Source organism: Propithecus coquereli, unplaced genomic scaffold, assembly GCF_000956105.1.
Source record: "Propithecus coquereli isolate 6110/MARCELLA unplaced genomic scaffold, Pcoq_1.0 Scaffold944, whole genome shotgun sequence".
Taxonomy (NCBI): Eukaryota; Metazoa; Chordata; class Mammalia; order Primates; family Indriidae; genus Propithecus; species Propithecus coquereli.
The window spans coordinates 287842-312393 of NW_012155774.1; the positions used below are offsets into that span (position 1 = coordinate 287842).

The following is a 24552-nucleotide window of genomic DNA, read 5'->3' on the forward strand; positions in this document are numbered from 1 at the left end:
CCTCACTGCAGATCCTGTGGGGAACGGGCAGTGGGCATGGGTTACAGGGAGGGCTGGGAGCCCTGGAGAGGGGGCTCGGAATTCCTCCTTGCACCCCCGAGCTGCCACAGCCTCCTCTGCCCTCCAGAGAGTCAGAACATGGCAGGCCCAGGCCCACTTGGAGAACACCCTTAGAACAGCTCAGCTCCTTCAGCGGAGGCAGACGCACATCCACTGGGCTTTCCACTGTGAGAACACTGGCTCTGTGAGGCTCCGGTCATGGTTAGTGTCCAGTCAGGCAGGTTATCTCTGCACTGAGGAAACACTCCACCCTGTTCCCTGTGGGGAAGCTCCCCACTCACCCTTCCATCTCTCAGGTTTGTGCCCAGTATTGGGAAAATGAAAGACTGCGGCCATGAGCCCACCCATCCATCCACCCATCTATCCATCCACAAATCCATCCATCCATCCATCCACCCATCCGTCCACCCATCCATCCATCCACCCATCCATCCATCCACACATCCATCCACACATCCATCCATCCACACATCCATCCACCCATCCATCCACCCATCCATCCATCCATCCATCCACCCATCCATCCATCCACCCATCCACCCATCCATCCATTCCACCCATCCATCCATCCATCCATCCACCCATCCATCCATCCACCCATCCACCCATCCATCCATTCACACATCCATCCACCCATCCATCCATCCACACATCCATCATCCATCATCCACCCATCCATCTACCCATCCACCCATCCATCCATCCACCCACTCACCCATCCATCCATCCACCCATGCATCCATCTACCCATCTACCCATCCATCCATCCATCCATCCATCCATCTGCATGTCCAGCTGGCTCTTCTTACACAAAAACTCTCACATCCACCTCTTCTTCCCATCCTCGTGGCCCCCACTTTCCTACTGATGATGATCATGCTCATGACTGATTGGCAGCAATAGACCCTCTTTTCCAAGCTCCCCCACCCAACGATTTATATCCTTTTACCCAATAAGTGGTCCTAAAACCCTGCTGACTGTGCTGCTCCCCGGCTCAGAAACCATCAGTGGCGTCTCCATACTGCAGGTCCAGGTTCAAACTGCTTAGACTGGCATCCGAGGGCATGCATTAGGTTGGACCATGCGAACTGGCTGATAGCCCTTTTTGAGCCACAAAACCAGAAACTTCATATGCTTTAGCCTAATCATCTGGCTCCACTGTGTCCTCTTGCACATTCTGAGTCCCTTAACAAGGGTCCCCTGACCAGATCTCAGGCACATCTGAAGGGAACCTCTCTTGTAGGATCCTTTCCGGCTCCCACAGTGTTGAGTCACAGGCTGGTGACTGACTGTCCTGGTTCCCAGCAGTGATGGAGAGTTGTCCCAGGGCAGGGGAGGGCCCTTCTGTGGCACCCAGCTCTACTCCACTAGATGCTCGTCCACACTTACAGAGTGAGCTCTCTCCTCGTTTGTACTGCATTCGCGTTCTCAACACCAGGTGCTCAGTAAATATGCACGGTTTGAGGTATGACAGCCCAACTTCATTTCTAGAAAAATCACCCAAGGGGCAGAGCTCTCTGGCACTGGACTAGTAGTACCCCTGCCCTGCATTGAGAGAATGTCACCCTGCATCTGTCAGTCAAATGTCACTTCCAAATGGCTTGTCACTCATCCCCTCTGTATCTTACCTAGACCCTCCACTCAGGGCCTCTGGTTGGGGCAATAAACCAGGGCCAGACGCTGCCCGGATCAGTCTCCGGAGAAGAGGGGTTTCCTCGCCCCTCTCCAATCACCCCAAATGCACCTTATAGCCTTTCAGTAGTTAGGAGAGGGCTGGCTCCTTAATGGGGTTCTGCTTATTTTCAGAACGATGCGGAACCAGCAGGAAGAAGCGCAGGATGTAGAGGCAGCTGTGTGGCCTTGGACGAGCTACTTAACATTTTAACATCTCTGGGCCTTGTTTCCTCCTCAGGAATACCGGCACCTGGCTAGAAGGGATTGTGAGGATTAAGGACGGAGAATGCAGTGCTCCTGGGTGCTAGGAAAGCAGGTAATTGCGCAGCTCCAGAACAGCTCTGGCCTGTCCTCAGGGCTGTGTCCCTGCACTCACCACAGAGCCGGGCATGTAGCAGATGCTCAGTAAGTGTTTGCTAAATCGATGAGTAACAGTGATCGTTAGGTGGTGATGAAGGACAGTGCAAAAGTTCACGGCACTCTGAGCCCTGAAGGGCAGGCGCAATGTCACTCGTGACATCCAAGTCCCTAGGGCTCCTTACGGGACACCCCATTCGGTCTCTGTTCTTCCTACGGGGCAATGGCCCTTCACCCTTTATGTATAGGAGTTGTTTTCTGTTCCTTAGCACTAGATCGTGTCCCTCTGTTTTATGTCTGTTTGTCCTATTCATTCTTTGGAGTTACCTGTCTTAGAACCTGTAACCCATTCTACCCCTGCTGTCAACACCAAGGCATGTTCCTTTGCTCTTTCAGAACATGGATAGAAATTGACATGCCTAAGATTGGAGGTTCTCAAATGCTAGCGTGAATCACAATCACCCAGGGGGCTTGTTAAGACACCGGGACCTTCTCCCAGTGTCTCTGAGTTAGCAGGTCTGGGTGGCGCCCAAGAATAAGCATTTTTAACAAATCCCCAGGTGATGCTGATGTTGCTCGTCAGGGGGACACATTTTTGAGAACCACTGGCCTAATTAGCCTCCCTTCATCCATAACCCGCGGCCTGTACAACCTCCATTCTGGTTCCATCTCCCCTTCACCCCGAGAGCTCCCTGAGGTCAGGGGCCCACCAGGCCAGGGCCTCCCCGTGGCGAGGCTGTGTCTCTCCTGCCATCCTAGGAGCCCCTTGCAGAGCACACCCAGGCTAGTGGCCCCCACCCGGCCCCCCACTCAGCCTAGAAGCACTCACTTGGAACTGGCCCTGGAGTGGCCAAAGGACAGGTCCTTGTTGCAGGAGATGGGCGGGACATACACTGGGTCCTGCTTGGAGGCGCAGGAGGGTGGGCGCACCGGGTACTTCTTGACAGCCTTCTGACCGCTGCAGGTGCTGTAGAAGCTGTAGCGGTTCTGGGTGGTCTTGTGGCCCTTCTGCAGTGTGCCCTTGCGCAGGGTGCCCCTCGGGTCACAGTAGAGGTCGGGCTCGCTGCGGCTCGCCTTGATTTTCTGCATGAAGCAGATGTCACTGCCCGCACCGGTGGTGTTATAGCTGCCCCGGGGATAGTGGCGGCTCCAGTTCTCCATCTGGCTGTAGGAGCTGAAGCGCCTGTTGTCAGGCTCCCGCTTGAGGGTCCCGTTGTAGATCTGGCCGGGGAAAGGGACAAAGGCTCGGTCAAGGTTCCTGAGCAGGGATCCTGAGTCCAGCCGGTCCCGAGCTACATCCCTCCCTCGGCCCCATCATAAAGCTCATGGAATCCAGAATGTCTGGAGTGGAAGGAACCTTAGCCATCATCTGATCTATTACTCTTCAAACTGTAGGCTGTGACCCATGATGGATCATGAAATCAATTTAGCAGACTGCGACCATCGTTTCAAATAATAGAATAGAATAACTAATCCTGGAATATAAAATATCAGACTGAGAAGCAGGTAGGAAAGAAACGAATCGTTCTGTGGAACAGTGCGTGGGTACTAGATTGCAACGTAAGATGTGTTTCTCACTGTGGGATGTGGTCAGAAAAGTTTGACAGCCACTGACCTGGTCCCACATAGGCACAGCCCTGGAGGGGAGTGAGTTGCAGGCCCAGAGAGAAGAGGGGACTTCCAGTAGCTGCTCCGCGAGGCAACGGTGGAACCTGGGCCTGAGCCTGTGTCTGCAAGGTCTGCACGCCCTCGCCCCGATAGCCCGTGCCATGCCCAGGTGCCAGCAGCTCTGACACAGCCAGCCTTCCTTGGTCACTTGTGCTCAGCACATGGAAACTTCTATGCTGGCCAGGACTGTTTTCTACTATTCTTTTCTGCTGAACTCTTCACCTTGCCTCCCCTCTGCCAGGGCAAGAAGCAAATGGTAACCCTCAAAGGCCGAAGAGGGATGAGACTCCTGCTCCCTGGGCCCTTTTACAAGGGACTGTCAGCTAGGGGCCCACGGGGCACATGGAAGCTCTTCGCCACTCCAGCGCTTTGCTGTCGGGCTGGCAGTGGGAGAAGCTGGGCAGAGGCTCAGCCCAACAGGAAAACATACAATGGACAGCGAGCCCCCCCGCCCCCGGGGCTCTGCGAGAGCCCAGCCGGGAGTCAGCTCCCAGGAGGAGCCCCAAGGCTGGAGACTGTGGGAATTAGCTCTGGAACAGACCTGTCCGCGGAGGACGTTCCCAGGAACTCACGCTGGTGGGTCTGGCCTGCTGGGACTTGTTCTCAGACTGGAGGATCAGCACGGGGCCTGATCAAATGTCTCCGCACAGGTGCTGACTTGGGACTCACCTTTGCTGGGATGAGCCAGGGCCAAACCCAGCAGCCTGGAACCTGCCTGTCCCCCTCCGTGAGAGAGAGAGAGTGTGTGTGTGCCCGTGAGTGTGTGAGTGTGTGAGTGTGTGTGTGTGTGTGTGTGAGTGTGTCTGTGTGTAGGGCAGGTCCTCCGACAACTGGGTACTTCTCGGCACCAGACATAGCCACACAAGGCTGGGAGGGGCTGGGTCCCCTTCACACCCGCAGGGAGCCGTGGAGAGCAGGAGCCTCCGTGGTCCGAGCTCCCAGAAAGACAGAGTGTCAAGCTGCCGGTCAGAAGCGGCACGTGAAACTCAGAAGCCACAGACTGTTAGCCTTGGCAGTGGCCTGCCCGTCCCCTTCTCCCGCACAGCCAGCTGTGCACTCGGGCAGGTGTAATTTTCCTCCCCAAACTGGGTCAAACCAGCCTACCCCAAAGGGAAGTGGCGTGTGGGTGTGGGACAGTACGAGGCAGAGGGAGGAAGAGCTGGGCAGTTTCTGAGCATGTGGATGAGGAACGCACCCCTTGCAGACCGCGGGCAAGATGTGCAGTTCGGCCGCCCCTGCTTTGACAGGGCCACGCCCTCCGTTCTCCTCTGGCGGAAGGAAGGTGGCGGTGGCTCCTTGGAGGGAAAGCCACGCACTGCCCAGGGCGGAGGCCGCTGAGCCGTAAATGGAAGTGCAACAGGAGCGCCCTTGTTCTCAGTAAACGACACACCTGGACGTCATCTCAGACACCTGAGAAGGCCAAACGCTCGTCCTGGCCCCGGCCCAGCGAAGATGCGATCATGCTGATTAAGCCCGACAGAGGCTTTGGGCTCGGCTCCCCTGTGCTGGGAAAAGGAGCTCCGGGCAGCCATGCCAAGTCTCGGCGAGGGTGGGCTGCCCACGGGGAGCGGTGCCAGCCACGCCACGGGGAAGCCGGTGAGGCGGGAAGGCAGAGACGCCCCTGTGGGACCGAATTTCCCGGCTCCCATCAGCCACACCCGGCGGCGTCACCAATCCTGGGAACCCCACCCAGCCCCTGGTGTCACAGTGCTGGTGGGCTGCACGTCTGCATGTGCTGAGGACAGCTGTGGGTGACCCTCTCGCACCACCATGCCCTTTGCCGTCACTTTGACAAGCAGGAGGAAAGCTTCTTCTCACCCAGACCCTGTCCTCCCCCAGTACCACGAGGGGGCCTGGGTCCCCTCCAAGGCTCGATAAGGCAGGCTGCCACCAGCCCTGCCCGCACGGGTGGCCTGTGGCTTGCTGAAGCCTGCGGTCCCTACGGCTGAAACGGCAGCAGCGCCTGGAGTCCGGGTGCGTTCCTCGCCGGGCTGAGACCTGTGCCGCAGAGGACGGCCCTGGCCTTGTCAGTTGCCTGATGAGTGGCCTTGGGCAAGTTACTTAAGCCCCATGTGCCTCAGTTTCTCCATCTGTAAAACTAGGATTGTACCCGACACATAGGGTTGTTGGGAGAATTCAATGAACTGTTCGTAAAGCACTTAGGACGTGCATGACATAAGCGTCCGGTGGGACATCCCCATCCCTCTGACTCCCAGGTCCGGGACAGGCCGGCTGCCTTTAGGGAGCAGCTCCTGCAGGAGGCTTCGCATCACCCCGCCAGACCTAAAGGAGCCGCGGGTGGGCACATGAGCTGGGAAAGGAGCACAGAGCGGGATCAGAGTCCCCTGCTGGTCTCACCCACGGCCACGGCAGGTCCAAATACGTCCCAGAAAGACGGAGGCACAGGGTCCGCCGGGGTGGGGCACCCGGAGGGAAGTCAGGCGCGGTGACGGGATGGCCTGGTGTTTCTCTGCGTGGGCGCCGCCACACCCGAGGCAGGACAACTCTGCACTGTGAGGTGCCCCCAGCACTGCAGGATGTGAGGTGCCCCTGGCCTCCAGGCCCCAAATGCCTGCAATGCTCTCACAGTCACCGTGACCAGCACAGACGCCCCCGCACGGTTCCAAATCCTGTCTGCCAGGTGCCGAGAGAGCAGCTGCAGCTGGAAAGGAATGCGCGGGCGGCGCACACGCACCCCCCGCAGGTGGCGGAGCGGTGATGCCAGCGCCGCTCTCCCAGCCAGATAGCGATCTGCTGGCGGCGTCCTCCTCTTTGAATACAAAGGACAGTGACACACACACAACCCCTTGTCTGGTTATTCCATGCTTCCTTGGGAAACTCCAGCCTCAGGTGGGATGGATGGATCAGAACATTCCAGAGGCTAGAAACTCAACTGCGCAGGAGCAGAGCTGACCGCTCAACCCGAGAGCAGGCTGGGCTGGCCGGTCAGGTGGAAGCCCAGGGTGTGCCCAGAGAGACGTGCTTCTCCACTCGGGAGACCAGTGGGGCTCTTGGGGGCAACACTTGGAACCACGATCCAAGGTGGGGCAGGGAAATCTGTCTTTAGCCAGAAGCCCCCAGCCAGTCCCTGCTCTGCTGCCCCTTCTGCTGATGACGCAGGGCTTGTAACTCACCTGTCCGTCCTCCCTTCTCCCCCTCATTCTAGAAGTGTGGGGTTAACTCCACACTGAACGCTCCCTCGCTCCCTGTTCCTCTGTAAGCCACGAAGCTCTCAGAGCCAGCCCCTCGCTTTGCGGGCGAGGAGGCAGACCAGAGGGGGACTGGACCAAGGCGAAGCAGCACAACCCAGACCCGGGGCCTCGAAGAGCTGAAGGTAGCCGGCGTCCCCTTGAGAGAGCCATGCAGGCTGGAGAGGCTGCTGTTCGCCCAAGATCACTGGACAGAACAGTCACTAACCAGTCAGGAGGTGATGGTGTCCTTCTGTCCTTCACCTGAGAGTCCTTCCCAACTATCCCTTTGCACCCCCACCACCTAGGCTGTGACAGCTCACTGCTGGCCAACTCCAGCGCCTCCCACCAGCCCCACCCAGCCCCGGGGGGCTCTGGCCCCTGCCTGGCAATGCCACCACCTTGACCTTCCTCAGGCGGAGCTTTCATTGGCCCATACTGTGCTGGAGAGCCCACCTGGCCACACCTGCCTGTCCAGCCATCTCTTCCCCACCCACACACAGCCCTCGTGTCCCCACGGCCTCAGCCATTTCCTGCCTCCCTGCTCCTGCTCAGACTCTTCTCCACCCTGGGTAGCCTTCCTCGCCTGCCTCCTCTCAATCCCACATTTCTCCAAGGCCTCCTCTGTAACCTGGCGTCTCTACAGAGCCTCTGACCCAGCCCCCAGCCCTGGCTCCAGACACCAGTAATGCCCAGAGTTGGAAGTATTCACCCTCACACCCGGTGGCCTGTGGTCTTGCTTGTTCTGTAGTTGCTAAGGTGGATTTCTGTCATTACCCTACGCTCTCCAGGGCACAGATGCCCTTTATTGTGCCTGGAACAGGCAGGTGCTCAGTGGAAGGGGAGCTGTGAGAATGCGTGCAGGGGAAGGAGATGCAGGCCGCCCACCAGCACTGGGTCCCACGGGCTCCAGGGCACAGGGGAGCCACCCTAAGCAAAGTGGGCTGCCGGGAAGGCAGGGCCATCCTAGACAGGGCGAGCCAGTCTGTGAAGGACGGTCCAGAATGCTTCCCTTCCTGCCTTGACCTGGAAGATGGCAGCTGGCCGGCTGAGCCTAGAGAGTTCCACTCGAGCTCTGGCTGACCGGACAGAGCGGCCTGGCTCCTTGGGAGCTGGGTATGTGCTGGGCAGGCCAAGATGAAAAGAGTGTCTGTGTCCCCAGCTATTAGCCCATTTTGAAACCAAGCTTCTGCCAGCAAGGCGGGGCCGGCCAAACCGGCTCCTAGCAGGACACACCCGCTCTGCCCTGCGAGTGGCACACCCAGCGGTGCTCGACAGGGCCGTCTTCAGTAACGCGATCTCCCAACGCCCTTCTCGTGAAGGTGCGCACACAGTTTCATGGAGTCCTCGTGCCTCCCAGGCCTGGGAGGGCTCTCCTGAGAAAGGACCCCGAGGACAGAGTCCGTTTGCCGCTCTCCCAGTCCCTGCCACTCGTCATTCGGCACCCATGCGAGGGGCCCTGGTGTAGCAGGCATTTTACTGGGATTTCGGTCAGGACTGGGGGACTGGACAGAGCTAACTGGTCCCGAGGTGGCACATGTGGCTTGCTCCAGGAATTTGGAGAGCACAGTCCTCTCTCAGCAAGGCTGCCTAGGAGGGGCCACCTGGGGCCGCAGGGCGGGGAGAACCCTCCCAGAGGGGCGGGGTGGCTGCTTACTCGGCAGTCTGAGTCAGCATGGGAGCCAGCGGAGCCTGAGTCACCAAAGATGGGACTTCAGCAGGAGTGTCCATGCCGTCTCCCCTGGGCATGCCTCCGTCTCTGAGACGCAGGGGTCCCGCCCTGGGCTGGCTGTCCTTTCCCTCCCTGCGTGCTGCTTTGGGCAGAGCAGCCCCACAGCTCAGAAGCCTTGATGTCTGGACAGAGACCTCCTCCTTGGAGGAGGCGGAGGTGGGTGTGCCTCACTGTGGTGTCCTCCAAGGCAGGGAGGAGCTGCCCCCACAATTCACCAGTACCCGGAGACCAGCAGTGCCCACCAGGAGTGAACTCCGGAAGGCGCCTGCGAAATGTCTGTGACCTGCGGGGCTGGCTGGGGGAGGACCAGCTCCCCGACTCCTGAGAAGCAGCACAGCAGAAACCAGAAACAGCCGATGCCAGGCTTGGGCATGTTTTTTCACCTGAATTTTTAAAATGTGAAAAAATGAAAGTTTTGATGCTGATCCTGATAGTGTAGACTTTGCCAGAGACCCGGTCAGGGTCCCTTACAACCTTTGGAAAGTGGAAATTGTGAGCACACGTCAATCACGCCAGTATTCACAAACGTCTGCTAATAACTGAGGGCAAATTTTCCAAAGATCAGGATAACTGAAGCCCCAGCAGAAAGACCCTGTACAACTCTGGGCCGTGGCTTGCGGGTCTTGTGGGAGGTGCTCCTCTCTCCGTGAGACCATGAATCTGGGATGAAGAAGGCACCTTGGCCTCTGGGCTCCAGGCTCCAAGTGTGCCCCCAAGAGTCAGACCACGCGGTTCCTAGGGCCCTGCGGGAGGCAACAAGCCCTGGAGCACCCCGGCACCCCGCTGAGAGCGGGTGCTCCATAACGTCCACCTTCTGAACGCACAGCTAATTCCGCCAGCCCGGCCCCAGCCCTGTTTCTGCGCCTGCACCTGCCTGCTCGCTACGCTGCGGGAGAAAGCAGATTTTCTGAAATGCTTCTCTTTCCCCTCTGCCCCTCCACACCTGAGAAGCAGGTTTTTCTCAGCTTCTGACACTCTCAGGATGGGCTTGGGAACAAGGACCTAAGGTTTCGTGTGCAGACATCTGAGTTTGCTTTGGAAGGGAAATCCCTGGTGGGCAGTGCCGCCTCGGACGCAGCTGTCACGGGCCCGAGAGGCAGAAACCCCGGCCCTCAGCCGCCTCCCTTCCATGGTCTCAGACCTACGTCGCAGGCAGGGTCCTTCTGCCCTCCCGGAGCCCTGTGCTCTGTGGTCGTGGCTCCTGGCTTTCGAATGCAGAGGCTGGCTCAACTGCCCCAGTGACAGCTCCTCCTGGGGAGGGAAAGGGAAGGGGCCATCCAGATGTGCAGTAACTCCTGGAGCCCTGGGTGGTGGGCCAGCTCCCTGCACGAGCACACCTGAGGGTCAGGAAGATCCCACTGGGCCAGGTGGCCCCACCCTGTGTGACACGATTCTACTGCCCAAAGACCTGGGCTGGAAAACCCTCTGTCCCAAGGGATGCCTGTGGTCAAGGAGACTTTGTAGTCATGGCAACTGGTCCGTCCTGGCTAGGACCACAAGAGTGAGCGTTCGGAAGAGTGACTGTTTGGTACCCGCCAACCACACTGTGCTCTGCATGCACCGCTGAGCACATACAATGTGGGCTGAGAAAACAGGGACTCGTGGTAAGGTCGGTAGCTGAGGCTGAGCCCTGGACTGTCCCGCAGTTAGTCCAGTCTTGCTAAGCTGCTTCAGGCTCAGGGCGCTGGGCCACCCTGCTCCAGGCCTCTACAGGGGGTCAGGAGAAGGGTGGATGGAGGGGTAGGCCATGGGTTACCCCTGAGCACCCCACTCTGCCCCAGCACCGTGGGGCCCCCCAGAGCTGCCTGGGGCTGTAGGCAGATGTGGAGGAAGCTCGGCGATTTCCTGCGGACTCGCTCCAGGTTGGCTCGAAAGGGCAATCCGCCCCACAGACACTGCTTTTTGTCATGTGAGTTAGTGATATAAAGTTTCCTTTCGGCTTAAATCCATTCAAATAGCCAGGTGTGGTGGCACACGCCTTTAGTCTCAGCTAGGGAAAGATGATCGTTTGAACCCAGGACTTTGAGACCAGCCTGGGCACCATAACAAGACCCTGTCTCTAAAAATAAGGAAGTAAATAAATAAATAATAAATACATTGGAATTTAAAAGTAGTTCCATTAAAAATAAGTAAATAACGGTTGGTTTGATGACTTTGCAAACATCGCGGCAGCAGGGTGCACGTGACGGCGGTGTGGGACCAGGGTCGCCCGCAGTGGCAAAAGCGGCACGATCTGACGGCGGAACCAGGAGACCTGGGCAAGGAGCGCGGAGACCAGGTTCCAGTCTCAGCTCTTCCCTGCCTAGCTACAGAGCTTTGGACCGTCACCTCAGCTCTCTGAGCCTCGGTTTCCCTGCTACAACGTGTCCTGCAAGGCTGCTCCTGACGCTCGGCAGTCCGATTCCACCCGGGCTGCAGTCACAGGTGGCCTCCTCTCCTGCCAGGCTCAGCCCATCTTCGCCGGCCCAGGCCTCGCCCCTGCACGCCCTGTGGGTCTGGAGCCGGCAGCTGCTTCTTTCCCCACCTGTGTCTCTGCAGATGCCCCGTCCCCTCCCGGCCAAGCTGATTTTGTTTTTCAGCTGAGCTTGCTCTCCCGGGGCAGGCAGACCTCCGTAGAGACATGCCAGGGCCGCGGGGGAGAAAGCTGGCCTCGCCCTAGCAAAGGGTGGGGACGGCTCTTCCACCCACTTGGGACATGCTGCTGCATTTGTCTCACTGAGCCGAGTGACAAAAGGAAAACTCTCCAACCAGAAAAAAGGCATGAGAAGACCTCCCGGACTTTGTTTTGATGTTCCTTTCCCCCATCCCTGCCTCCTGGCTCCAGGGCTTGGCCAGCAGGAGAGAAGGCCCGCCACGTCTCCCCCTGCCCTCCAGGCTCCTTCCTCCTCTCGCTCTTCACACCCCCTCAAGGTCCACTGGGGTGTGGACTTGGTTCTGCCAGATCCGTCGGTGGGGTACTGGGAAGGCCCACACATTTGTCTTTAGCTTGATTTCCCTGCAAAGAAACTCGGGATAACAATTCCCGGTTTGCCTACCGAGCTCACAAAGACTGAGATCAAGTTGGAAGTGAAAACACAGCCCTCTGTGTAAGTTCGAAATGCACCTAATTCAAGGGATCATTAAATCGCTGAGGAGCTCAGGATCGCTGTACTTCCCATCCGAGAAACGCCTGAGAGACTATGGCCGGGCTGCAGCGGGCTTGCGGGCCGCCAGTTGCTTGCTAACCCGGAACCTGAGCCCTCTGTCCCCAAATCTCCCAGACTCCTGGGACTAACGCTGGGGAGGAAGGCTGCTCCCACCCTTCGTTTGCAGACTAGGAAACTGAGGCCTGGAGAGGCTTAAGTTAGCCTGTGCTGCAGAATTCAGCTTTTAATTATGTCCTCTCTTACGCTTGTCTGTTAGTTGTTTTTAACTATTGTGTAAGGCTTTTAAAGACTTGTTGGTCAACCAACAAGTCGTTCAACCAACAAGTAGATTCGTTCTTGTCAGGACCAAAAAAATCCAAAAAAGCAAAAAAACCTCAACAAATCCCAAAACAAAGCTCCAATAATTTCTGCTGAATTATCCTTAATTCTTCAAATCTTCCCTCTGAAGTTTCAGAGGCTCTATTTTGAATATGTGTTGGGGGGAAGGGGGTGGAACAATGGCTAACTCATCCAGAAGCTTCCTTCTTGGGAGAAGACACTATTCTATTCTCTTTGGCGAGAGGATTATCTGTCTCACAGTATCTCACTGGGGTGGAAGAAATTGAGCCCAGGTCAACGTGAGCGTTAGTTCTCCCAGCCCAGCCCTAACGCAGAGCCCTGCACAGGATGAACGAAAATGACTGGTGAAGCCTTGCTAGTTGTTAAGCTAAGGACGATGCGCCACTGGGCTCTGCTGTCTCTGGGGAGAGTGGAGCTCCTTCCCGTGGCTCTTCCGAGAAGGGCTGGCTGCCGACCGTATCTGGGGCTGGCAAAGCCTGATGCCGTCCACAAGCCATGTGGCTGTCACACTGAGTCCCTGGGCGGTGACATTCTGACCACATTGCCCTGGCCTCCCCCTCTCCCCTACAAGAGTCCGCACTGCCAGGACAGTGACTGGTGAGGTTCTGCTCTCTCCTGGGTCTGGGGCAGGAAGACAGGGTGGGCCAGCGTGCTTGCTCCGCTCCGAGGGGCATCATGAGTTTGCAACCCTCAGGAATTGGCTGCAGAGGGCCAGGGAGGCCTACGAGATCTTTGGAGCTGGCAACGCAAAACCAGCTGCCCTCCTTGGGGTGAGGCCTGTTCTTTGTGAACAGTCAGAAAGGTACTCTCAGACCACAGCCCCCGGCGAGGGGCCTCTCCTCTGCCCCGAGGGTGGCCCTCTCTCCTTTCACACCAGCTCGGAGCTCAGCTCCCGCAGGGGCCCATCCCAGCCTCCTCCGCCTGGGGCTCGCCCTTGGAGGACAGCACTGGCATTTATTTGCTGGAACCACGTCCTCCTCCCTTTGCAAGCCCACGGTGCTGACGCAGCAGCACCCCTCCAAGGAAAGACACAGCACACGAGCGTCAGGGCTATAAGGAGACGGTCTGAGCAACCACCTAGTCTTGTGGGTGATACGCCCGAGGTCCAGCAGGCAGAGAGTCCCAGCAAGAGTGCCCTGGGCAGTGACGGGGGGCTGGCCCCCACACCGTGCTTCTTCCTTTTCTCCACATCCTCGCTGGACTGCAAAGAGGCTTTCCTGGCTTACCCAGGCCTCAGCCAGGACAAGGGGCCTCACGTCGCTCTAAAAGGTTAGAGTCAGCCATGGGGGGAAAAGAAAACCAGAAAGGAAGCTCCCTGAGTTTGACTCCAACCCTAAGGGTGACAGAAGCTTCTTACATGGAAAGCAGAGCCACTCTGATGGACCATGGCTTATACAAGAGGCCCATCCCCAGGGAACACCCCAGACGTAGACATGTGCCATAGGCTTCTCCCCCATGAACGTGGGGAGCGTCCCAGTAGCAGCGATTTGTCTGTGCAAACGTGTCACATGCTCGGCTGCTACCTCCCACAGGGAGGGGCGCCCTCGGAGCCGCCCAGCGGCTCTCACTCACTCGCCTCCATTCTCTCTGGGAGGCACATTCTGTCCCTTGGCAAGTAGGAGCCTTGCCTCTTCTTGTTGGGCGAGAGCCTGGGGCCCTTGTAGGACCCTCCTTTCTCCCAGGGCTGGGCAGGGGTGAGTCACGAGCTGGCAGCAGGGACACTGAGTTGGCAAACACATCAATTGCTCCCTCCTGGAGCAGGATACGTGGCTGCCTGGAGCGGGAGCCTGTGGTCTGCTCTGCCTTCCCCTCGCCCGCACCTTTCAAGAAAAGACAGGAAAGGCACGCTGCCAAAGGGACCCGCCGCACACCTCTGGAAAGCAGCACTCAGAGCTGAGAAACAGGGTCTGGGGAGAGCGAGTCAGGTCTGAGTCTTACGACAGGGGGGTTACTCAGTAGATCGACCTGCTATGCCTCAGTTTCCCCCTCTGTAAAGCTAAAGTAAATGAAGTCCTACCACCTCTCCATCCTGTGGCAAGGGTTAATTAACTGCTGTTTTGCTGGTGCTGCAGCTGCTCAGAGGAAAGTAGGGAGAAAGTACAGAAGTCTTCATCCACCTCTAGGCCTGCAGCGGAGGTCTGGGCTGGAGGAGCCGGCACTGCCCCTGGGGAGACCACCACGCAGGCTGTGGCTACAGGGCCCTTTAGCCACTCAGAGTCAGCGCTCAAGCCACACAGAACCCTAAATGGGTCCTTGGTGAGGATCTAGTCCAATGGCCCTGCTCCATAGTTAAGAAAGCCAAGGTCTAGAGAGGCAAAGGCCACTCTAGGTCCTTCCTCAGCGTGTAGCAGCCCAGCTGAGACTGAATCCAGGCCAGCTCTGCTGATCTGACACGTCATATCCATAAACCTCCTACTGCCCTTTGAGACAGGAATTTCCTCCCATTTCAGAGATGGCCACGCCGAGGGTCAGCGAGACTAGGAATCTGACTAGTCACACAGCTGGTCGGCAGAGCCGGGGTGCAGACCTGAGGTTCCTGGCCAATGCCCAGGGCTTGCTCCTCCGCCCCAGGCTGCTCTGGGCATGGGCTCTGTTGACTGTGGACTGCTGAGGACCGTCTCTCTCTGCCGCTCCCAGGGCAAGCGTCCTCCGCTTCTCTCTGGCACCCCTCTGCTGTACCTGGCCCGCGGCTCCGTCCTTGTGGACCCTCCATCAGCATGGCTAACTCTGACAGCGGGTGAGCCGCCGACCCGGGGAGCACTGCGCCCAGATTTCCTGGCCCCTGCCGAAGCTTGATGCTTCTGCATCAAGTCCCCGCACAGTCCCCGCATCTGTGACAGAGGCTCAGCCAGGCTGCTTTGGGCCTAGGGTGGGTGGGATCAGGCCTCCTCAGGGTGGGGGTCCCTAGCACGTTGTCCGCAGGACTCTGTCATGACAGCGTCATCACACACCGACCTATCGGTTAGGCAAGGACGGCCGGGAAGGGGCTGGGAGAAAAATTCGCTAGTGAGTCGCGAGTTAAAGTGGAGAAATGGGGCCAATGAACAGGACAAAGCCAAGACAGAGCCAGAATTCTCCCTCCTCGCACTCCTGGGGGCTGTCACTCTCGGGGTGCTGGGCTGGGTGTAACCGAGCGTGGCCGTGTGATTCGTCGTGGCGTCACCACGGCACGCCCTGCTCCAGACCTCCCGGCGGATAGTGGTACGTGGGTTCTCTCCTCGAAGGTGGCATCCGAGCAGGATGTCCCACCCACGGCCGAAGAACGTTCCACTCCCAGAAGAAGTGAAGGCTCAGGGCGTGCTTCTTGATTTGAAAATAGGAAAACCTTTAGAGCTGGAGTTGGTAGAAAAGGGGCTTGTCATCTTAATCCAGAAGCATTCCCTGGAAATCGAAACTGTCCGCTTGCCTCCGCTTCATCTAGGACAAACCCGTGTGATAAAAGCCTATTTTCGGCGTTGGAGAAGGGCTGTGCCTTCCGATGGCTCCAGCTCCCCTCTTCCTGGTCTCAGCCGACCCAGGCGAAGTATTTGCGTGACCCATCGTGAGGGCAACTAAGAGGGGCCAAAAGAAACCCCTCCTCTTTCTCACCAGAAATGCACAGCCGGGAGTAATTCTGCTTGGCTCCCTACCTGGGAGAGGAGCACGGAAAGGGGTCTCGTTTTGTTACAGGAACGAGCAAGGAGACCCTGACCCAGGGTTGCCAGGTCTAACAAATACGTCTACAGGCCATGCAGTTATAGCTGAACTTCATATAAACAATTAATAGCTTTTAAGTGTGTCCCAAATATTGTATTTTGTCGTATTGTACCCACTAACCCTACCCGACCCCCGCTAATGCTCATAGCCGAGTGAACCCGGCTCGAGTCTAGGAAGGAAAATCACGGCCCCTCTCCTGCCCCTGTTGAGCTGGGCCGACCCCCTGGGAGAGAGCAGACCTGGCTGGAGGGCAGAGGGAGGGAGGAAGGGAAGGGATTAGAACTCGTGGGTCTCTTGCAAGTGCCTAGGACACGATTATAGAGTTAAAATACTGAGATTGCAGACACGCAAAATGGCCATCACAAAAGGTGCAAATGTCTGTGGTAATGAAAACGAAACTCTGCTAGGTTAGGAGTCAGGAGGTCAGGGATCTAGTCTGCTACGGCATCAACCAGCTGTGGCTTTGGATGAGTAATTTCTCCTCTCTGGGCCTGAGTGTCCTCATGCGATTAGTCCGTGATTCTGCTCTGAGAGCTGGAACCGCGGAGCTGACCCCGCCCACTGGGGAGATCGGGCAGCGGGGCTAAAAACTGCCCCGTCCTTTGCCTCGCGGGCTCCTTCCTCTCCCTGAGGAAGACCATGGGACCCTGAGCGCCAAAGCTGGCCACCTGCGATCCTTGTTTCTGAGGGCGGAGGAGGCTGGGGTGGCCGGCGGGGGCAGGGTCGCCTGGGCCAGCGACTTCCTTGGGACCACAGTCCTTTACCTTAAGCCCCTTGACGTTTTTTTCAGGTCACACTGAGTCTAAGTTTTATTTTATGACAAGACTCTCTACATTTACTCTTCTTAATTGATAAGTGATCATAGATTATAAATAGCATGATTCTTTAAAAATTATAAGGCTATTGCTGATATAAAATATAAATTGAAACTATGAGGTGAAACCACAGCTTTTTAAACATTCTTAGAACTTTCTTTTTGGAATCGCCTGCAGATTCTTTACATATTTAAATAAAATAGGTACACCATGGTGACAAAGCTCTGTTGTTTGAGGTTTGCTGTTTACAATTGGAGCCAAATCTGAGGAGTGAGATGCTCAAAGTGAGTAATACCGCTTTTTGGTCAAACACAGGTCGTGACGACAAAAGATGATACTGGCTTTTAAATCTGGCTCCTAAAAAGACACTGAAGACGGTTCTAACATTTCTAGAGGCTCTAGAAACATTCTGAGCACTGGCAGGGGTGGTGTGATACCCCAGTGCAGAAACGAATGCCTGTATTCTGTCTGTCTGTCTGTCCGTCTGTCGACCTCTGCGCTTCTCCCAGGGCGACCGCAGGTTCACTGAGGGCAAAGGCGGACTGTTTTCGGCCGTGTGTCTGCAGCGCCCGCTCCCTGCCGCGCCCCGCAGTTGCTCAATACAAGCCGGCTGACGGAGTGATTACGAGTATGTGTAGGAAACATCCTTCGTGCGCTCTCAGGAGCCCTGAGAACATGCTGACGCCGCGCGCAGACCGACCGCACCCTCCGCTCCGCGCTCCCGGCCCCTGCCGCCATGTTGCCTTTCCCGGGGGGGAGTAAGATGGTCCCGTGCCAGCCGTGCCACCCATGGGAAAATCCCACGGCGCGGGGCTGTCTCACGCCACCGGCCTCATTACCTCCCCCTGCTCTCCTTCTCCCTGAGCCTGGATCCCGTTTGGTTTTGCCCAGTCCTTGGCTGATTACATGTCTGGCTCCAAGATCGATTGCTCCACTTCCTCTCCACGCAGCCCCCTCCCTCTGCCCCATCCCGCTGTGTGCCCGGCTCTTCCCTGTTCCCAGAGCCTCTCCGACGTGCCTCAGCAGCTACCCGGTGTGAGTCATGTCTGCAGTCCCGCCAGCGAAGAAGGGGCAAGGAGGGTTGGGCCTTGGGGTGTGGAGAAGGACAGGGATTTTCACTGGTTGTCAGGAAGTGGGCACAGGGAGGGGTGGGGACAGTTTGGAAGCATTAAACCTAGTGAGACAGCTGAGGATCGAGCCAATTCAGCAGAAGCAAAGTGCTCAACGTGGGCCACAGGGGGAGTTTTTAAAGAAACATCTCCCCCTAAAGAGTTCCTCTACAGCTCTTGGTCACAAATTTCCATGGTTACACTACCCAGGTGATAACACCTCACAGTTAATGTAATATGACATTGACTTTTGAGTGAAGTAGGCACACGGGTACCATCACTCCCATTTTATAGATGAGAAAATTAAGATCCAGAGAGGTTAATAGTTTTATCTAAAGTCACAGAGCCAGAGAGTGGCAGCACCAGGACTAGAACCTAAGCCTTCTAGGCTCTGATGTGGTTAACATCATGTATGTAAAGACATGTAAACGTCTGTATTATCAGCATAATTATTCATTCTGACGGCTGGTCCAGTGATCTGCCCTCCTTGGGTTTCAACCAATCCCTTTACACTGCATTACTAAGCCATGTTCTCGTCTGCCTGGTCATCACCTTTGTGTCCCAGCCCTTTATCCACATCTGCGCCTGATCTACCAGCTTACTGGGCTCTGTCAGCTGTATCTATGTTGCAATAAGGGTGTCAGTTGACAACAAGAATCAGAAAAAAAGCAAAGGAAGTAAATTTGTGGCAAACCTAGCCCATCCCTCCCGTTAGTCCCCAACCTGTAACATGCGGGAAAGACATAACCTCCAAAATTAGCCCCAACAAGAATGTAGGAAGGAAGGAATCAAGACGACTCCTAAACCCAATTCCTAAACCAACCCCCACTCCCTTTCCAGAATCCGGGACATTTGACAACCAGGAGTGACATGTGTCAGCAATGTGACCCAAAGCAAATGCTGCTGAAATCCTGCAGCCCCACAAAGACAGAGCCCCACCTTACTGGGGAAAAGCAGCCTTTATTCCCCTCTGACAATGTCTTGAGGGCTTCACAAAAGAATTCCCAAGAACACTATAGGCTAATGTTGAATCAGCAAAAATTCGTGACAGTCATAGAATTTGGGACTAGGAGAAACCTTGGGTGCCATCTAGCCCAACACCCCTGATTTTAGAGTAGAAGGCCACCGCGGCGCTGGCTGGTATAGTTGTATGCAGAGCATCTACTGCGGGGCTTGGCACAGAGTTAGAGCTCAGCAAATATTTTCTCAGTAAATGGATGGGTGAGTAGAGTAGGTTGAGATCACTTAGAAAGACTGGCAGCCAGGATTAAAGGATCTAGAATAATCCCCACCCATGTTAATAAAAAATAATCTTAAGAATTATTGTCATCAGTTTTTTTCTTGTACATTAGTTCATTTAATCCTGAAAACAACTCCCTGAAGTAGTCTTTGTTATATCCACTTCACATGTGCAGAAACTGAGGCCCAGAGTTTGAAGTAGTTTGCCCAAAATCACATGCTCAGTGTGAGTAGCAGAGCTAGAATCTGAACCCAAATTTGTCTGATTTATAAGCTCAAGCAACACACTGCTCTGGCACTCAGCCTCACACGCAGGAGTCCCCACCGTGGACACGCTCTCCTGGCCACCGGGACCTTCTAGAGTCCCCTCTTCAGCCACAGCACAGACCGAAGAGAGATTCCCCTTCAGGATTTTCCTAGAAACATCTAAACTGGTCCACAAATGGACCTCAGGAATTCAAACTTTCCCCAAATCCATGATCGTATTGGGAAATGGACTTTTTTGGCTGTTCTTTTTTAATGATTTTTCTAAAATGTTCTCATTGGAGACATTCAAAAATACCAAATCGGCCCAGGAGTCACCTAATGAAATATCGGCCCAGCAAACAGATCTAGCCAGAGCTGATGGGCCTCAGCTCATGGACCAAAGCCTGTTTCACTCTTTAGCAACAGTGCAGGTTTTCTCCACCCTCAACCCCAAAACCAACCCCACAAACACCCCAGGTCTTTCGGAGTGGAAGCAGTTCCTTACCGGATATCCCCACGAGCCATTCCCCGCCTGGAACTTGGAGTAGTAGCTGCTCCTGCTGGTGGTGCCGTAGTTGTGATTGTCGGCCAGGCCGTCATACATGGAACCTGGAGGGCGGAGGAAGGAGGTTAGGACGGGATGGCTGTGGTCCTCCCCAGCCCTCTTCCCCAGGGCAGCACTTGAGCATGGTCCACCTTGCCCATGGAGAAGACCAGGTCTGAGCTCCTGGAGGAGGGGGATGCAGAATGTCATCTGCAGGTCACCTCCATCTAGCTCCACATCCTCCACTACCAGGGCCAAGGGAAGGGCCACCAAAGACTGCTGTCCCCTTCCCGGGAGCCTAATGGCTTCCCTGCTGCTTGGAGTAGCTTGGCACCTACAGGTCAGGAGCTGGTCTGCAGGGCCCTGGAGCGCTGCCATTCCATCCCAGGGAATCACCACGCCGCGTTCCACAAGGATCAGCTTCCCACTTCGGGGAGGCAGGCAGGACCCCCACATTCCTGGTCCAGCAGCGACGGCTGATTAGTCTGATTCAGGGAAGGATTCCGGATTCAGTTCTCAGCCTGGCCCCTACCAGTGACCAGGTAAGCGTCCGCCCCTTCCTTCACCTCCAACGTGCTCTAGCCGGCAATCAACCTCAAAGGCCCGGTGAGGATTAATTAATGTTTTTGGAGTGCTCGGAGACCCACAAATGACAGGCTCCATGGGAAAACAGAGTGTCATTAGGGTTATTAGTGGCACAGTGGCTTTGAATCACAGAAAGCAGAATGGAATTTGGGCCCCCGGGGGGGCCACCCCCCTCCTCTCCCTTTCACCAATGGCAGGGGGGCGCTAAGGAACAGCCTCAACTCTGAGCAAGCTGGTCTGTTCGCTGTCCTCGTGTCTTTGAAACATGGCCAAAGGCAACATGCTCATGACTTTGCTCACACCACTGTCCTTGCCGAATCTGCCTTCCCTCCTCTGCCACAATTATAGAATCTCACACATCTCTCCAAGCCAAGCTCAAGACGCCACCTCCTCCAGGAAGCCCTTTCTGATCAGCCCTGCTCAAGGCAATCTCTCCCTCCTCTAAACACATACTGTCCTGACCTCTGTAGCCAAAGTCTCATTTTGCTTGGTGTCCCATTCCCTTGGCTGCCCAGTGAGCTCCACAAGGGCAAGCCCTGGCTCCGTGGCCTGGACACGCAGAGCAAGGCCTGCCCCATACTCTTGTTACATGACGGCCTCTGGGAATGAAGGTAGGTGGGTTCCAGGGAGAACGTCCCAAGAGGGATGCGCTCCTTTTCTCTAACGCGATGGTCAGACTCCCCCATCAGAAACCCCTTCTAGGGGAAAAGGGTTTGACGGTGATCTCGCCTGGCTAAACTAGCTCCTCCCCATCCGCCACACCCACTCAGACTCCCCGGCCTTTCCCTTGGGGGCTGAAATATCTGAGCTGGGAGTAGAGGGAAGAGCAGAGGGGCAGCTTTGGAAGGAGGCAGGCATCGCTGCCTGGTGCCATCTCCTCCGTCCCGTGCCAGATGACCACCATATCCCACAGCACAGGGCACTGCCCAATTCCCTGCCCCCACCCTGGTGGGGAGGACCACCTGGACATGAGGGCTCTCGGGCTATGGCAGACACAACCTGTCCTGGGAGCCTGGAGGTGCCGAAATTGGTCCTGGCTCTGACACGTGGGCAAGCCACTCTTTCTCTCTTGGCCTCAGCTTCCTCTTCAGTCAAAAGAGGGTGGTGGCCTCTATACACCCCAAAGGCCCCATACAATTCCAACGTTCCACGGTGGTGTGACTATAGTGACACATGCCTGACGGCATTCCGAGAAGCCCGACTCCTGTCCTCCAGAGGTAGAGGTCCACTTACGAGGAGAGGAGGAAGGACAGACATCAAAGGCTACACCTTTGCCACCTGCCTCGGGGTCCTCCCAGAGGCCTCCCCCGTGCTCCAGGCCCAGGCCCAACTCTGGAAGGGCCTCCCCCCGTGAGTGACATCCTGAGATGCTGGGACGTGGCCCATTGAGCCTCTGACTTCCTCCAAGCTCCCTGTTGAGTGCAGCAGCTCGTCCCTCCCCTCCCTCGGCGGCTGCTCCTTGGGAAAGACCGCCTTGCGAGGCGGAGGCTGGAGGCAATCCCGTGGGCTCAGCCACTCAGGCTGGTGCTCAGCAGGGAAGGGGGCTGCAGCCAGGCACGTGCATGGTCAGGACTTTTGGTGGCCTACGCCGGGTCTCGCCCACCTCCCTTTTGTCCAGCCCACTCCCATCATCCCTTCCAAGGCTCAGCAGGCCGGCGTTTGTTTGGCTCTTGCCTTGTGAGCAGGCAGATGTCACTAAAGGGCAGATGGGGTCAGCCAGCTGCTTTGGGTGGAAGATCGGGGGTGGTGACAGGCAGGGAGGACTCCTGCTAGGAGAGGCTTGGGGGAGGGGGGCTCCCATCTTGGCCTCCATGCCTTCCAGGAGGGAATCTGCCAGCATGGGCACTGTCCCTCTGGGTCGTCAGACGAAGCATCTGCTCCCTCCATGCCCTGCACCTGCCCACCTTCCTCTCACCCACTCTTCTCCCTCTGAAGGTGGGGGCCTCTCTACCATGGAAGCAGGGGTGGACCCATGGACACACAGAGGTAGAGGTGGAATTCCCAAAGCCAGTCCCCGTGTCCCAGCAGTGACTCTGGTGAAGACAGGTGTGAGCTGTCACTCTCACTTCTGGTTGGGCCAAGGCCTCCAGGCCCCTCCAGGCAGCTTCCGAAGGCATCCCCTAAGAGACATCTGCAGTTGGGGGTCTCCCCGACTCCTGTGAGAGCGAGGCTGCCATCACGCCAGCCTGCACAGCTGCTCTGGCAGAAGGTAGCAGCACTCAGGGCAGGATGGAGGTGGCAAGGGAGAATAGGAGTCCAGAACTGTCACAAAGCTGAAGTCACACCACTCAAGTCACACCTTGCAGTGTCCCAGATAACCAAGGGGTGCAGGTGGCAGGTGAGCTCTGTCTGTAAGAGTGCTGCTCCCACAACAGAACTGCTGTCCCCCTCTCCTGACCCCGGGGTGTCTGTCTGGTCAGCAATGTCCTGTAAAGCTGTGGTCCACAACCCCTAGTCCTCAGCCTGTTAGGAACCAGGCTGCGCATCACTGTCTGAGCGCACCCCACCCCCGCATCCATACCCAGGCCGTGGAAAAATTGTCTTCCATGAAGCCGGTCCCTGGTGCCAAAAAGGTTGGGGACCACTGCTGTAAAAGTCGAGTTCAACAGCAAGAACATGGGGCTTCTAATGAGAAGCGATAGCTTACTTTTCCACCTGGTCCTGGACGTTTCTAGAACTCACTTCTAGCAAGCCTTTCCTGATGCATGACACCTGGTCCCATCTCCCTCCCATGCCTGCGCCAGTCCCCACCACCACGGACTTCGGGCACTCTCTGAAGCACCAGTCATGTCTCTTCTTCCTTGGGACCTGGGCACAGGGCGCTGCTCCGGCTGGGGCTGGGCCTAACCGGCCGGAGCCGGCCCTTTTTGTCGACGAGCTCTTGTCCCCTGCCCAGCCCCTGTGGCGCAGGCGCTCTGGTGCCTGGTGCCCGGAGGCTCCGTGCCCACGTTGTTGCAGGCTGGGGTCAGCGTCCTTGAATGCTGCTCATCCAGGCCCTCCTCCCACCCAAAGAGGTCCCTGGTGGGTGGATGGGGCAAACCCAAGGTGCCGGGGGGGAGGGGAGGGGTCCTGGTACCCAGCTCACCCCACAGAGTCACCCCATCCTCCAGCCACGCATCTGCCTTCCCACTGCTCTCCCCAGATGGGCGCGTGCGTCATGAGCAAAGGTGGCTCCTCGGCGACGCTGGCAGCCGATTCTCAGGAGGCGTCTGCCCAGCCACGGCACCCCGGGGTCAGAGGGCAAACATCTCAGAGCACAGATTGCTCTCCCTAGGACACAAGCAACAGCAGCGGCTCTGTCTGCATCGCTTGTCAGAGGTAAAACAGTCTCGGAAACCACCACTCAGACGATCGGCGTCCTGACGTGCTGCCGCCCTTTGGTGCCTTAGACACGACCGGCTGATTCCCTCTGTGTCATCAGCGCGACCCAAGCTTTCTACCTACAGAACCTTTGAAAACGGAGGCAGCTCCTCCTGTAGGACACGTGGCCTGCTCTCTCCAGCGGGGCAGCAAACCTTCGCAGGTGACTCACCCCTTCCACCTCCAGCTCTCAAATAGGGCACGCCCACTGCACCTGAAACGTTCTTTCTCTTCTTCTCGAACCCTCCCCCTGCACTCAAAACCTTGCACAAAAGTCAGCTTCTCTTAAAATCCACCCCACCCAGCCCTGGGCACCCCGAGCCTCAGCATAACCACGTCAGCACTCTGCCCAGGTGCCACACTTACTCTGCGCTGGCTCGGGCGTTTCTCGGAGTGTGGCTTCTGCACACTCTGTGTGTGTGTGTGGGGGGGGTGGGGGCAGGGTGTGCACCTGTGCACCCTTCTCCCAGAAAGCAAGGCCTGGGTCTCTCCAGCCAAGCCGGGAGCTCCCTGAAACAAGGGAGCTCCACTTCTGCTAGATCCGCACCCCACACCCCAATGCCGGGACCAGGTTCTACACAGAGAAGGCTCCGCCTGACCAACAGGCTGCCCTCGGGACAGAGGTCATGTGAAATCCCCTTTCTCTGCTCTCCCTCCCCACCCGCATCCCTCTCTTGCTAGTTAGGAGGACCTGTCACAGGGCAAGCTGCTTGGGAGGTTTATTATTTCTTGCTGAATCTGTCTCGATAAGGCTGATGTCCTTTCTAGCTTCTACACCCGACAAGAGCACACCT

General features: G+C 56.9%; 1 protein-coding gene across 1 annotated transcript in view; it reads right to left on the reverse strand.

Moving 5' to 3' along the window:
- Nucleotides 1-24552, reverse strand: part of PKP1 (plakophilin 1) — a 47251-nt gene that overhangs the window by 15536 nt on the left and 7163 nt on the right. Inside the window, exons 3-4 of the mRNA XM_012664961.1 lie at nt 19775-19878; nt 2921-3312 (exon numbers count right to left, since the gene is read on the reverse strand). Of these exons, the coding sequence (XP_012520415.1) occupies nt 2921-3312; nt 19775-19878 (496 nt within the window). The remainder of the gene's footprint in view (nt 1-2920; nt 3313-19774; nt 19879-24552) is intronic.